Source organism: Chenopodium quinoa, unplaced genomic scaffold (assembly GCF_001683475.1).
Source record: "Chenopodium quinoa cultivar QQ74 unplaced genomic scaffold, ASM168347v1, whole genome shotgun sequence".
NCBI lineage: Eukaryota > Viridiplantae > Streptophyta > Magnoliopsida > Caryophyllales > Amaranthaceae > Chenopodium > Chenopodium quinoa.
This window is the reverse complement of record NW_018742899.1, coordinates 1,822,311-1,838,087: the sequence shown is the minus strand read 5'-3', so window position 1 is coordinate 1,838,087 and position 15,777 is coordinate 1,822,311. Positions and strand designations below refer to the sequence as shown.

General features: G+C 34.1%; 2 protein-coding genes across 3 annotated transcripts; both read right to left on the bottom strand.

Annotated features, from left to right (window-relative positions):
* Positions 1-362: 362 nt before the first annotated feature.
* LOC110727112 (65-kDa microtubule-associated protein 5-like) lies at positions 363-8,115 on the bottom strand. The gene is made up of 11 exons (XM_021906655.1): positions 7,682-8,115; positions 6,468-6,671; positions 6,130-6,375; positions 5,829-6,044; positions 5,004-5,159; positions 4,735-4,894; positions 4,202-4,353; positions 3,726-3,813; positions 2,031-2,104; positions 1,605-1,679; positions 363-1,137 (listed from the first exon to the last, which is right to left on the bottom strand). Exons 1-11 carry the CDS (start codon positions 7,739-7,741, stop codon positions 886-888), a joined length of 1,683 nt encoding a protein of 560 aa, XP_021762347.1. The 5' UTR covers positions 7,742-8,115; the 3' UTR covers positions 363-885.
* Positions 8,116-8,729: 614 nt separating this feature from the next.
* LOC110727111 (proteasome subunit beta type-3-A) lies at positions 8,730-14,922 on the bottom strand. Of its 2 annotated transcripts, XR_002512480.1 has the most exons (8): positions 14,767-14,922; positions 14,480-14,661; positions 14,177-14,284; positions 12,999-13,088; positions 11,788-11,872; positions 10,958-11,052; positions 9,021-9,150; positions 8,730-8,983 (listed from the first exon to the last, which is right to left on the bottom strand). XR_002512480.1 is itself a non-coding variant. In XM_021906654.1 (7 exons), exons 1-7 carry the CDS (start codon positions 14,770-14,772, stop codon positions 9,102-9,104), a joined length of 615 nt encoding a protein of 204 aa, XP_021762346.1. In that variant the 5' UTR covers positions 14,773-14,922; the 3' UTR covers positions 8,760-9,101. The 2 variants fall into 2 exon arrangements, 1 of the variants encoding a protein (XP_021762346.1); XM_021906654.1 differs by having other exon boundaries at positions 8,760-9,150.
* Positions 14,923-15,777: the final 855 nt, after the last annotated feature.

The window sequence follows — 15,777 nt, the reverse complement described above, 5'->3', positions numbered from 1 at the left end:
TTCAAAAAGAATTGTGTTTTATAAAACATAGTTTAAGCTTGATATACCTGTGAGTTAAACAACAAGTGATACCACCTCCATCCTAAGTTTTTTTTTTTTTTTTTTTTTTTTTTAAAGTATCATCCTTAATGTTCTTAACAACTCGTCCGCAGCCCGTAGAATTATTGGCACAAGAATTAGGCCTATTAATTTATTAGTGGCTCGACAAGTGGGTTGGTTACTTGATTGTGTGTAGCTGTCCGCAGGGGGTATGAATTTATAAAAACTAACCATTACTCCTTTCACCAGAAAAAAAGAAAAAATGCAAAGTTTATCTCTTCGGTAATAAGCAAATTTTGTTTATCAAATGGCAAAATTGTCTGATTTTTTCTCTTATTTGCCCAATGTGTAAACCATAACATGAGCTGTAAAAGTAACATAAATCCTTGGTACTTTCATACCACCTATAAACATTGAAATCAATTTTTTTTGACAATTGACATTGTAATCAACTAATCATGCTATGTATTGTCCTATAAACATTGTAACAGTAACATGAGGGTTCAAACTTCAAAGACTTGCTCAAATCAAAGAAGGAATTCTTACAAGACAATTAATTACTTGTTAAGAAGTTGGGCAATTTAAAACATATCAGTAACTAGTTTCAGAAAATATGCAGTTCTCCAAATTCGCCCTATATTAACAGATTCAAGCTTTTAACAGATACTAGTAACTAATTTCAGAAAATATGCACCCTCCAGAAATATCAATTTTGACAGATTCAGACATGAATGACCCTCCTAAACTATTGGTGTGTACGCTACGAAGAACTACTTCAGCATCATTTCATCCTGAAAGTCCTCTTTCTCAACCATATTAAGGCCATCAAACCAAAATGCATCAGGGTCAGATACCACGAGACACAGGATCATCCTTGGCGAGTGCTACAAAGTTCACTGGTATAACTCTTGCGCTATCTCTGCGCTCTTTACTACCCGAGATCCCAAGACGCCCTGAAGGAGTTCCTATCCTACGAGTATTGGGAGTTCCGACCATGGTATTATTATTGGTGCTCTGACCCAAAGGCTTTTTACTAGGCTTTGAACCATAGAGCGCTTCTTTTTCTGTAGCAAGCTGTTCTTGCAACTTTTTCTGCTCCTGCAATAACCAAAGACATTTTCATTAAAAATCCTCCGCTTTCTTGAGTGTATACAAACGTTGCCAATTAGTTAAAGAAAATTGCCTTTTGCTTCAGACATTCTCAGTCACAAACAACTCCTTCGGTCTCATGTTAATCTCTCACTTAACAATGTCAGTCCACAAATTAATCTTAATGTAACCTAAAATTCCCATGCAAAGTTGGGCTTCAGTTTCACTTACTACCTTTTCTCCCCTATATCACATCAACCCTTTTTTTCTCGCAAGTCCTACCCTTTTTCTTCTTACTCTATCCGTATATTATTACAATTGACTTTGTGAGACTGATGCGATAAGTATTGCTCATCTATGCTGAGGCAAATTGATTAGGTTCGACTTAAGTACAATTGTGTAGAGCAGTACACTACATCAGGAAGTGAGAAAAAGGTGACTACATGATAAAACTACATACTAGATCACAGACATACCCGAGTTCTACGTTTCTCCTCTTCCCTCTGCTGACGCTGTAAGGTGTATTCTTCTAATTGATGTAACAACGGTTCCTGATAATTGAAAACAAGAAAAGATGTTATGTACTTCCTCCGTTTTTTTTTACTTGCTACAGTTTGACTTTTACACTATTCACATATCTCACTTTGACTAGTTTTAGTGGTTTATAGGTTAGGAAAAATAATAATCATGTGAAATCTTGTTTTACTCGTCTCGATTTATGCTTTAATAGTATCAAATTTTTATAATTTTTACACATTGGTAATTAAAGATATTAACGATTGAAATAGTGCATTGGCAAGCGTGAAAAGAGAAGTGTAGCAAGTATTAAGAAACAGAGGAAGTATATAATATGAGAAGAGAACTATTAGTAAAAACAATGAGTAAAGGAAGTGGTCAATCACCTTATCATAAAGGAATGTCATTCCTTTCTCTACCTCCCAAGCTTTAACTTTCGTTATTAAACTCTCAACAAGAGCTACATAAAAAGAGTGCAGACTCGTGAAAAACAATTCGAATTCTTTTAAAAGCACAAGATGTTGAATACCATTCCCAGATAAAATTAAATGATTGATAAGATAACAATCAAAAAGGTGTAGAACCAGCAAGATGCCAAGAAAAGAACAGTAAAACTAAGTACTCGAGGATACACCAGATTGCTCATCACTTCATCTGTACAAAACTAGCAGAGAACTGACATTTATTTCTAGTATCACGCAAGGAATTCTAGCAGAGAACAGCACAGCCATTTGATATGTTTAGGTATCATGCAATGAATTCTTGATGGAAGAAGAAATACAATTTAAATGTAAAGTAGTAGTATGCAACAATTACAATGTAGATAGAGCAACACAGCCTGCTAGTTCCCCTTTTATTTAAAATGAGAGGTGCCACAGATAAGATAGTAAGTGCAATTACTTTAATCCATAACTCACAACTACACATACAAGCTAAGTCATCCTATGCATAAACTACAAGATACTCCAAATACATTAATAAGCTACAGAAAAGCAGTTGCAAAATCAAGTCAGATATATTAGTACCCTCAAATTTATTTAGTTTCAGTAAAAACTATATTAGAACTACACAGAACAAATTACAAGTAGAGGACAAGGTGATCTCACAAAATAATCAGAAAAGGTGCAACTACTAATTAGCCCAATTTCTTTAGATTTACCCTAAAAAGTCTCCAACCTCCTTAGCCCATATATAATCAAACAAATTGATTTTACCCCACAACATAATACTCATAATAGCGTTTCCAAGAATAATAGGTTGATCGCACTCTAGCCACACGATCCACAAAATAGCCATCATTGCATTTTGCCAAAGACTAACACTTCTATAGTTAAAACTCCATGTTATGCTAATCATATTATGGTAATTTGAAGACATTTACACATTAGATGGTAAATTGGAGTTATAGATGGTTTCACATTAAGAAGAAACTTTTAAGGAAACAAAAACACATACAACTCCAACATACCAATGTTTTCTCATCTATTATATATTCATTATGATAAAAAGGAAGAGAACAGTAAAAGCAACAATAAGTTTGAAGCATAATGTTTGATAATTAAAGGTAGACCTGGCAAAAAAATTGAAAGAGGAGAGCACAAGGAAATTTTCTCGTCTTACCTCCCCTCTCCGAACACCCCCACGGCCCCACCCCTTTTTTAATAGTTAGCTTTAACATGCAAGCACAAAATGATATAATCAAGAGCAATATGACGCCATCACCTATGTTAATTGGACTTTTAAAGTCTTCATACCGCACCAATAATCAGTGTTAGATACTCAAAACTAAACTCTGACAAGATATCTATACTTAATTATAGATCAAAAAAAGAATCGAAATGGCCATGTTTGATGCAAACATCTGACACTAATTGTGGTGCCTTAAGTATGGATCAGCATATTTCTTTCAACCTTTATAATAATGCAAGTTGTGAATCATGGCAGAAATTTAGCTTGATCCCCCAAAAAGATGAATAAAAACCAAAATATCATGAAACTGTACCAACGTAAACCTTGTAGCTTAGCCCTAAATGGTATAATCAGCAGAAACGTTCAAAAATATAAAAACTGAAGACGCTCACATGGAATTTTGCCGACTAGAGTCCTTGCCTTTTCTGCCCTTTTCAAATTTTTATGTCCTCCTCTACCAGCACAGTATCTATTATCATCCTGAAGAGACGATAGAGTATATAAGGAATATAGAAACATGAAACAGGATACATTTTTTTGATGTATGTATACAAGTACCGAGAAGTGCCACTTATCAGAGGCTCACATTACAGCTATCATAAATTATACCAAGATGTTGTCATCATTCCATCATTGAACATGTTAAGACACAAGTACAGGTGTGTAGCTACAAGTTTTATAGATTATTTGGAATTGAGAAGATAATAAAAGTATTAGATTGATTTGTTGATTCATCAGTACATTTGAGAAATATGTAGAATCCACAACTGCAACCATTGTGATAAGTAATACTTGGAGTACCACTTAGCAACTAGAACTTAACTTGGGCAGTTATGTACAATCTAAAACAAATTCCCAACTTCATTACCTTTTCATATCCATCTAGCCAGATTTCTTCCTCTGAAGCATGCTTCCACTTCTCAACTCTATCTAGTATATCCTTTCTGCTCTGAGCTTCTTCTTTAGCTTGTCTTATTTGATCATCCATACGAAAGAGCATCTCAGACATATCTACTTTGCCTGTGAAGCCATGAGGAGATAACAATTACTAGAAACATAGCACGAATGAAGAAATACTATGAAAGCAGTAGAGCCCACGACTCCTGAAAGATGCTCTACGACAAGATTGGAAAAACAATATGACTGAAATCCAAAATAAATAAATAATGATAACTTTAAATTAAATTTCACAATATCACTGGAGTACGATAATTTAGGATATCATTTCTCGATGGAGGCAATGGTCAATTAGCGCTTCTGCGGGTTTTTTTTCACATTAAAAAGGACTTAAGTCCATGGTTGAAATACAGGTATTATAGCCTGAAATTTAGTGGAATCTTCCAATCTAGAACGAGAGTTAAAAAAAAAAAAAAAAAAAAAAAAAAAAAAAAAAACACAAACCAGAATCTATGAGATTGGTCAGCATTTTCCTTGCTGCATCACTGTCTACATCCACATGAACCCCTCTATATATTTCTTCTAATTCAGTTTGCCTCTTCAACACTAGCTCTCTCATCTTGCTGGCTTTAAGAGTATTCAACTGCTCAACTTCAATTTCAGTCTAACAGGGGAAAAAAAATGTCAGGCTCCTAGGATAAATATAGATGCGACTAATAGGTTAGAACCGTAAGTTTTGCAAATTAAAACACATTGAGAGAGCAGAATAATACCCGCTCAATGACATCCAGTGAAAGTGAGCCAGATCTGGAAACCTCGTCAACAGACGAAGAAATTAAGGATGTGAGATTCTCAAACTTTTTCTGCTCGATAGTTGGGGTGTCCAAGAGACTCCACAACTCCATAAGAGCACTACCCAAATCTTGAATCTGTCAAACATGTTTTAACTTTATTACATATTTGTCCAGTAGTTCATAACAAGTGGTAGTGTCAACTTGGTTATGTTCACAACAGAATTGATTAAGGCAAAAATATAAATAATGAAATGAAAGCATTTCATTCATTCCTATGAGATCAACGTATGAAAGTATAATCTAGGCATCTACCTATGAAGTCATGAACAAAGAAATTATGTAAACAGAAAATTGATCAGTATAGAAGAAGAAATACTGCAGTTTAGCATATTCAAGAAGATGAAATACTGCACTTTTCCTTTATTCAGCATCCATTCAACCCGAAACACAGTTATATAAGCTACAGAGACAATCACTAGAATATTTCAGAACTCGCCACAGGTACAATTTGAATTCCATTAAATTCTTCAGCTGAACAGCACCATGATCCCAAAGGAATAACAGAAAAGTCAGACATCAATACATGATCCTGTAGAAATGATTCAGTGGGGAAAAAAGTCTTATAGCTAAACAGTGACTCTTCAGCATGTCAGACTTTTTTACTGTCCAGGCAAAAGGTTGACTTTGGAAATACTAATGTTAGGTCACAAACAAATCAATATTCTTATTTACATCAGGAACTGTCAAGAATTAAGGGAATTAGAACGCCTATGGATACAAGAAAGATGTGTAATAAATATATACCTTTTGCAACCGTCGCTGCTTTTCTTGCTTTAAAGAATTCACAACACCAGTCAGCTTAGCAAGAGTATCATTACTTATGCTCTTCAAGTGGCCATATCCATGATCAACCAAAGAAGGGTGGACCTCATCTACCGTTGATCTAAAGTCAAGAGACATTACGACTGATAGCTCATGAATAGCACTTATGTGACTATTAACTTTCTGCAAACGGAGAGCCTACAATGGAGAGACATATCTATGCATTAAAGCAAATTTTTTTCAAAGCAGCGATTATAGATGTTGAAGATACTAGATAGAAAACCTTCTCATTCTGAAGCTCTTCAAGATGTGATTTACGTTCAGCCAGCCTTTGTACTGTTAAGTCTTGTTCATCCACTTGAGGTTCAGCATTATTTATAAACTGATCATTCCCAGCTATCTCAGCACAAATGCGGATTATCTGGGACTCGATGTCAGAGAATTCTTTTACTCTTTGCAGTTTCTTTAATCTCAAATCGTCTAAGTTAGGTTTTACAGAAGATAGCTGCTCTCTGAGAGTGCCCTTTGCCTTTAGAATAAAAAATAAAGGAATTAAAGTTTGTAAAAAAACAAAATGAAATAATATTGCTGAGACTGAATGCCATTAAAAGAGAAGCAAACCCGCGTAAAAGAGGCCCTCTCTCCCAGTGTTGACATTAGTCTAGCAATTTCAGCTTCACCCTCAGCGAGTGTTTGATAAAGATCAGATTTGTACTTCCTTGTATTCTCCACCTTCCTTCGGTAAATGTCAAGGCATTCTTGCTCAAGTTCTAAAAGCATCCTGTCTCTTTCACTATCATTCTCCCCAATTTCATCCCATATTTTCTAAATGAAGAAACATAAAAATTATAAATAAAAGAAAAACAGAAAACCTTGAAATTAAAATTTTAAATGAAATCACTCAAATGTAAGACTTTAGGAGATAAAATAAATTCTTCTAATTCTAAGAGTACCAGACTGCACTACTCACTCTTTAGCAGTTAGACCCAATTGTAATAATTCAGACATTTTCTTCTTTAAGACATTCATGTAACAGAAGGGATCTCGATTAAAGACTTAAAATCAATAGGAGATAACTAACCCGGCTAAGAGTGAAAAGCCACTAAAACATCTATGAACAACTACTTTAACTATTCAACACACATGAAAAAAAAAAAAAAAAAAGTTGACACAACACAAGATGATGACACAAACCGGACTAAAGAGAATTAACAGGTTCAGTCCCTAAAGCAGTAAATTTGGTATAATTTTATCATTCAGGTTAACTACATTATGTTGGGGTTTCGCACCTGAAAATGATAATTGATACGTGCTTCTCCATTAATTTCTCAAAGAGGGTTTACTATATAAATCTATTCTTGCAATTGTATCATGGTATCATCCCCCATCCAAATAAAATTTGCGATAACCACCACCATCACCACCACAACTATGACTGCTGGTTTTATGACGAGAACCGTGACTGTCCACCACCACTCACGATCACAAAAAGACCAAGAATTTGAATAATTTTTACAAATATACATACGGCATTTGCACCAATTTAAGCAATCCCTCAAATTACAATAATATTAGTATCAAAATCACCCCGTTTCGCCTAGTTTGTTCACTCTACGGCTTAAAAAACAGGCATTAACAATAATAATCACCAAAATTCCACAATATCATACTAAATCCAAAAGTTCATCACAAAAGAAATGCAAAACAGCCAAAATTAAGCAATTCAGAAAACCCAAAATACACTCACTAAAATCACTAAAAATAAGTACAAAAATCAAGAAAACAAAATTTAAAAAAAAAAAAAAAAAAAAAAAAAAAAAAAAGGGCAAGAAAACCTGCAGTTCTTGGAGTAGAGTACCACAAGTAGTCTGAGACTGAGAAGAAGCCGCTCTCATATCGTATGATTAAAGTGAAGAGAATCAATGGTGAAACCCCCAATAATTTTACACAAAACCCTAGAAATTGGGAAATTTTTGAGGAGAGAGAAAACCAAAAAAAAATTGAAACAAGCGTTGCAAAGTAGAATTTCAGAGAGTTTGATTTTGAAGGATTTGATGATTTTTGTAATAAAAATGGGAATTTTGTTTGATTTTTAGGGATTTGTTTGATTTTATTTTGTGTAAGAAAGGGGAAAAAAGGAAGGTTTAGTTGTTTGGCGCGAATTTGTAATGAATGTGAAGTGTTTTTAAAAAAATTTAAAATTTTATTTGGAGTATCATTGCATTACGGATACGGAGTACTTTTTGTGCTACGGCATTTACTTTCAGTCCTGTTTTTTACAAAGAAGACGGAACCAAAGTGGAAAATGAAAGAAAATAATACTAGTACATTAATACTCGTACGGTTATTAATATACGGGAATATTTGGACTCCGGTTTTTAATGAAAGGAAATGTTTTATACTCCGTATTGGGATTGAAACTGACCAGACTTGAATCAACTTCTTAAGATATAAATAGGGGTTGGCAACTTAAACTTACAATTTAATCTACACAAACCTTAATCTTCAATAGGCCAACACTTCATTGGTAATTATCTTTGTTTATTGATATTTCATTCGTCTTTTTAAGTGATTCAATTTTGACTTTTTGCACTATTCACTTATTCTATATCTCACTTTGACCAATGTCGGTGATTCATACATACTTGTGCAAATATGGTTAAAGCATGATAATGTGGCTTTAAGCTATGGTTAAGTTAACAAGAGGAGGCTCTAATAGACAAAATTCAACCATAATACTAACTATCTATCAGTCTACCATATACTAAACAAAAATGAAAAGAGACTGATTGGCTACTGGCTAGGCTTAACAATTCTGGTGAAGTTCATCAGATTATGAATTCTTAAATATAACTAGCATTAGCCATCCAGGAGTTAGTTAGCTGAGCAAACAATGATATTCAGATCCCATTATACTGTCAGTTTGTCAATCAGGCACACTTATTCTTCAGCAAAATGTATACACATTCTTGTGATCCAAGTCAGTCCCTCAAATAATTCATCAAAAGATTGATCAAATTAATCACCGGCCAAAATAATGGCTTGTGATTAGAATGGAACTCAGGGGATAACAAGATCTAAGTCTGGAAATATCTAATTGCAAACACTGTCCACTAAATGAACAAGATTTCAGAATTAGCACACGCTAGTTTCAACAGCAGATTCTATAAAATTCAACCTCCACGGAAACAAGTCTAACTACATTCCAAAGACATGATAGAGGGAATAGGGAAAGATAAGCCCTTGAGAGATATTCTAATCCATCCTGCCCTTCAAGATGTGCTCCTTGATCTCTGTTGGAGTACTGCACAAGCAAAGGCAAAAGACAATACAAAAAGCACTGTTAGGTTTGCCAAATAAAACTGAAAAAGGGATAAAAAAAAAAAAATCTAAAAATTAAAATTTAAAATTTAAAATAAATAAATAAATAAAATAAAATAAAATTAAAAAATAAAAAATAAAAGTAAAGGGTGGGGATCTAGAAAATACAAAGAATCATTTTAATTTGAATTTCCTCTTTGGGATGACTAATAATAAGAGTTTGCTTTCTCACCAAAGAAGAGGCTATAACCCAAGAAGAGACCACAATCATATTACATCATAGGACCACAACATACACTCGGTTATTAAGCTAAAGCTGACTCTAGACATAGAATCAAAGATAGGTATGGTCAAGACCTTAATTACCAATGTAGCCTTTCTTTAAAAATTTATGTTATCACAAGGGTAATAAAGCAAATTGGGTATCACAAGGATAATAAAGGAAATTTGTAATTACAATAAAGTCTACATGTATAATTTAAGATTTGGCCAACTAATACAAAAACTAAAATAGAAATATGGTCTATTATTAAGGAAAGATATTGTATCTTCAATTACTATCATACCTACTTGTTTCTATGATATGCGAGTATAGCAACAAAAGTGAAACAATGTTCTACTTGCTGATAGAGATAAATTATTATGGACTTGACCCCAATTAGCTCTTATCACAGACATGAACCTTGATAGAAAACTAAAACAGCCCAAGACTCATGTGCCCTACCCAAGATAGGGGTTTAAGATCCTCTCTTGTCCTGATTCAGTCTAGGTTTGGAAAGAAGGAGCCCCTACTTGTACATACCCATACCCTATTGTCTTCGTTTACTCTATCCGCTCCTTAATCATAGTCCCTGCAGTCTTTTTTCAAGACACTACTGCATCCTCCACCCCTCCAACCCCCCCCCCCCCCTTTTCAAATCTTTTTTTGTTATTCAAACACTTGCCTACACGGGTACACTACTACTTCAACCACTCTCCCACTGTTGTTATATTACTTCATCAGGACCTGCAGCAGCTGATTACAGGTAACGATAAAAAATCTCCAGACCCACTTGCAGAATAAAATTGCTAATCTCTTTGTGGCACAGCAGGCCCCAAGCAGATAGGGCAAGGCTAGAAATCCAACGCGGGCAAGAGGGTAAAAAATTACAACCATGAAGCTAGCTTTCAAATGGAGACAAAAAAAGAAAGGACAATCATTTTGGGAAAAAGTTATTGGGCTATGTTACATCAACATTTAATTTTGTGTTATGTACCTATGTCAAACATTTGACACTCCAACAATTGAGCCCGATAATTCAATTTATACTCGGACATCAATTATCTTGAACCACATACTTGTAAAATATAAATGGAAAAGAGAAAAGAAAGTAAGCAATACAAGCTTACAAATAAACTAGAAATCAATAAAATAACAAGAGCATGAACCTCAAAATGTGTATATATGTACTAAAACAATAGAAGCTCATACAAAAATTCTTTAAAATCGAGATTGTTTTTTTAAAAAAAAAATTTAAATCGTTGTCCCCATATCCAAGGTGGAGGGACAGATTTTTTTTTGTCAAAAAAAAAAGGAGGGACAGTACTCCTGCTAACCAATGCCAAGATCCCCTGACACAAGCTAAAACCCACAACCTAACACAACTAAATGAAGTCTACAGGGATCTAGTGCTCTATATAATTGGAAAGCACTGGAAGAAACCATCCAAGCGGCACATAAGATGAGTATTATGCAGTATTATCAAAAAATTGTCCAATAAAGAAAACAGGGTACAATAGATTCCACTTACACAATATAGACATGCCCTCCCCAACCACTCAAACAGTCCCGGTCAACTGATGCCTGTAAAGCCTGGGAGACTGTCTCGAACAATTCTTCAGGTTCCTGAATCACAGGAACAAGATTAATGATGCTGACAGAAATTCAGCCAATGTGAAACATTCAATGCTGTAAGCTAAAACTCCAAATCACTAGCAAAGGCTGAATAGATTTTGAATTTTTTCTGAATCAGTTTGAGTTGCATTTTTACACATATATCTCCTAATGAAGGCAAAATGAGGGAGTATAAAACCTTATTAATGCTTTACTAATACATCATCCTAAATGGGATATATGGGATATAGGTTAGCAGGAAACATAACACCACTAATCAGAAGAAAAATACTTTACACCATCAAGATCAAGTAAAAATTCAGATACATGAAAACTTAGATAAATGCAGGTACTGACACCTTTTTAAACACTTGACAGTTAGATACAAGATAAAGTTACTATTCCACAAGAAAACCAATATATAACCAGGTCTATATTCAACCATATAAGATAAAACAGACAGCTGCAAACAGATTTAGGATCAACATTTTTGAAAAGCCAAAGTCCAGGTTCATAATAAATCTTTAGGCAGAAATTCAAATTTGCTAGGAAATTCCAATCCTCCGTGGATTGTTGACCCATAGTCATGTGTGAAACCAAAATAAAGAACCATAGATTCAATAGCTCAACTTAGAATCATACAAACAAACAGAGATGGTAAAATAGCAAAAACCAAAAATTCATCAGATGTCAATGTGTCACAATAAGTACTCAAAGAAGATTTAAAATGCAAGGAAAATGACTTACCAAGTCAGGCTTGTACATAGATTCACAAGCACCATACAGAGATTCTGATGCAGTTCCAGCAACAACAAAATCTTTAGCTAGCTCCCTGTAAATCGTAAAAAAAAAGAATTTAAAAATACAAAATATAGAATAAAAAAAATTTAAAAAAAATGAAACAAGACTTCAATTTTGCAGTGATTGGTAATGCAGCAGTTGTGAAATGACAGAGATAACATTGCATTTACTACAATGATCCATCTTATAATTATTTTCTGATAAAAAAAATCTCTTCATTATAGGTTTAATGGTGTTAAAGGCTTATTTTCTAAACTAACAAAGAAAATCACAACTATCACACTGTAAAGACCTCACAAAAAATCAACCACCCCATCAAGTTTAAAGGTGCTCTAGGCCTCTAGCAGCCAGTGAATACAATGCTTTTCTCAAATATGGTACAATAGATTGCAAGATTTAGATTTTTTTCAAGTCCCGTTAGCATGAAAGAAGAGAAAAAGACATAAATTCCAACTTCATAGAGAATGAACACGCTTTCTTCTATATCTCTGATAAATTTAATGGTCACATGTCAGTTACTCAGTTTTAGGTACGCAGTTTGATTCAGACAAACAAATCCCAATTTCCAATATGAATCAAACAAGTACCATATAATGCTGAAGATTCTCTCCACCACCACTAGATATGAATTTCAAACCAAAGAAGATTCTAGCCAATGTATAAAAAAGCTCAAGGCGCACCAAGGCGTCTCAGAGTTCCACACCTTAGTTGAAGTGAGGCGCATATTATAAACAATTAAAAAAAAAAAAAAAAAAAAAAAAAAAGTTGATGTGCCTTATCAGCGCCTCATTAAAATCGCTTTACCTAGACCACAAAAGGCGCACGACCCCTCACGCCTTAGAGCCTAGGCATGCTTTTTCAAGTACTGGTTCTAGCAGAAGTAACATATTCATCTTCTTTAATCATGGGAATATGAAGAATACAACCATGATGCCTCAAGCAAATAAGACATCATCAAAAGGAATTTAACTTTTCTAATCTTTTTTTTTCCCCCATTTTTTTTAGAGATATTAGTTATTATAAGGAGTTTCAACAGCCACATAGTCGCAAGGCCTTAATATTGATGTTCATATAACCTTTAAAATTTTAAATTACTGATATCGCAAACGAGTATTAATTCCAAAGAATACAAAGTGGTAACAGAGAAGAGAGCATACTTGGCTCCAATCGAATCCATTGTGCAAATGAAAGGCTTGTTATCGTCACCTAATCCAGCAATCACTGGCTGGCAGAAGTATGGGCCAAACCTAGAGAAAAAAACAGAACTCACATTCAGTTTTCTTAAAAATAGCAACCAATAAGGCGACAGCAAAATATTGGTACAACAATAGATATGGAATTCAACAACACAGGATTCAAAGATATCTGTATGAACACCATTTCTCAACTATGAAGTTTTAATTACTAATTATTGATAGCTTAAAGAAAATTAGCACAGCACATAAGGGATTTATGAGATTGCGCACTGTATGACTAAAATTACAAATTAGGCTTCTGAGCTATGTCTGGAGTACCAGATACTTGATGGCGAAAAGGAGTGGCAGAATAGTAAATGGTCAGTCTTTTTTCACTTTATACTCCGTAATATACAGCACGTAATTAGTGTCAGTACAAATCACAATATACTATACAGCATGTAATCAGTATATGTACAAATCAAAAATAATGCTAAATCCCAATCTAACAGCCAGTTCAGTCCATTTTACCCCATCTTAGGTAGTAGCAATAGACCTAAAGTCACAGCATCAAGAACAATACAATATTAGTTTCTTGTTGTCAAGGTGGAAGTTTAAAGGAACAAAGGATCTTCTGTTTCCATATAATTATTAAGATAGGCACTTTTACTCTTCTAAAATTAACCCAATTACATCCATATTTGTCCTCTAATAATACAAAAGGAACAATCAAATATAAATGACTTGAGCAACAAGCGTAGAGTATAAGCTTCTAAAACAATGATCAAGAACATCCCTTTAATTTAAGAATATGAAATGCACACAACAACCCAACGAGGAGCGTTCGGTCCACTTAGCCTATAGGCGATTCCATCCCCAAACTAATTGGTAATAGGAGTTACTCCTCTAATTTATAAAGTGGTTATTTTTCTGAGGACAACAAAGGGGTTTCAACAATATAAGTCTTAATTTTAACCACGGAACATTTCATCAACAACATTATACATTCATACCCCGTCCGTCCAAACTTAATCGTCACATTACTAATTCAGATTATACTACCAACACAACTACTAATTGAAGGTAGCATTAGAGACTTAGAGTAATAAGCAAGGCAAGTATATATATGAAAAACGAATAAACAAATGAAGAAACCAAACCTTTTCTCGTACAAAATTGCAGAGACAAGGTTAGCAAAAGTTTCAGGCTTCATGTCTCTCTCCTCTCTCAGCTGATACAATTTGTGCCGAAACACAAGCCTCTGGTACCTTCAAATTTATTATATCACACTATCAGCTCCATATTTTCTACATTATTCTCAAATTACACATTAATTCCAAAATAAATCACAGATTTCATAATCACACTATCAGCTCCAGATTTTCATCAAAATCCCCCCAAAACAATCGCAAAAAATCACAAACCCAGAAATTTAAATTGAGAAAATTGAAAAAAACCCTTACAGAGTTTGAGCATCGGAGCCAAGACCAGAGAGACCGATGAAGAGACGGTCGTGAATTTGGAAAATACGCTGGAAATCAGTAGCAATTGTTTGAAGCTGAACCCCTAATCTTCGATCACTACCAATTGCGAAGCAATTTTTCCCGACCATTGCCACTAGGGCACTTCCATTGTACTCGAAGATCTGCTCATTTCATCGAAAATCAAATTAAATTACAATTAACAGCAGATTTACGAAATGAAGTTACAAAATTGAAATTAGGGTTCGTCGAAGAGAGAGAAAACTTACAGACATCTGAAGATGAAGGAGGAAATCTGCGAGTGCGAGAGAGAAAGGGCAAAACGAGTGAGTTGAAGAATAGAAGAGAGACAAAGAGGAATCGAGCTTTTTGTATCAGTGTTTTTCTTTTGCAAATTAAAAAAAAAAAAAAAAAAAAAAAAAGACGTAATACTCTGGTTTCTTGAACAATAAGGCATACTCGTTAAGCTAGCATTTTCAAAAGTTAAGCACTTAAGCTTAATTAAAATAAAAAAGGAAAAATTGACAACAATAATCCGACCTTCAATGGGCCTTCACATATGTTTAGTTCACTTTATTTTTGCTTATCAGAATTTATCTGATCTAATCTCATCTGGTCTGATCTGATCTCATCTTATTGTCTAATTTGACCACACTTTGACCTTAAGTGTACGATAATCTGTAAGGAAAAAATATATCAAGTGGGATCTTGCTAGATTTATAATAATGTATAATTTATTATATGTAATTTTTGTAATATTTTTCATTACGAAATTAAAGATATTTAGCGATAAAAAAATTGCACATAAAACGATGATCTGATCTGAACTTATTTTTTCTGATCTGATCTGATCTGAACTTTTTTTTCTGAAATAAGTAAAAATAAGTTTAACTAAACAATGCCTTAGTCTCTCGGTCTCACCTTTTGATTAACTCAATATAAACCCACCTTTTAACATACTTTACTTAGAATGATCCTTTTCATAATATGACCTTCTACAAGAGTTTACTTATTTGACGTGGCACAAATTTTTTTTTATTTTTTTATTATTTTTTTTTTAGAAAAGTCAACTAAGTCTTACCCACCCAATTTACTGAAACCCCCCAGGTCCGAAACTATCCAACAATCCGCAAGTTTCCTCTTTCACCCTCCGTTCCCCAACTCAATCATACATCCATGGATGCCATACTAAGGTTTGTGTTGTCCCTTTTATGGAAGCTAGCCATTCTGCAAGTCGCTTCACTATTGGGAAATTTGGGAAAATAAGATTGTCCCTTTTG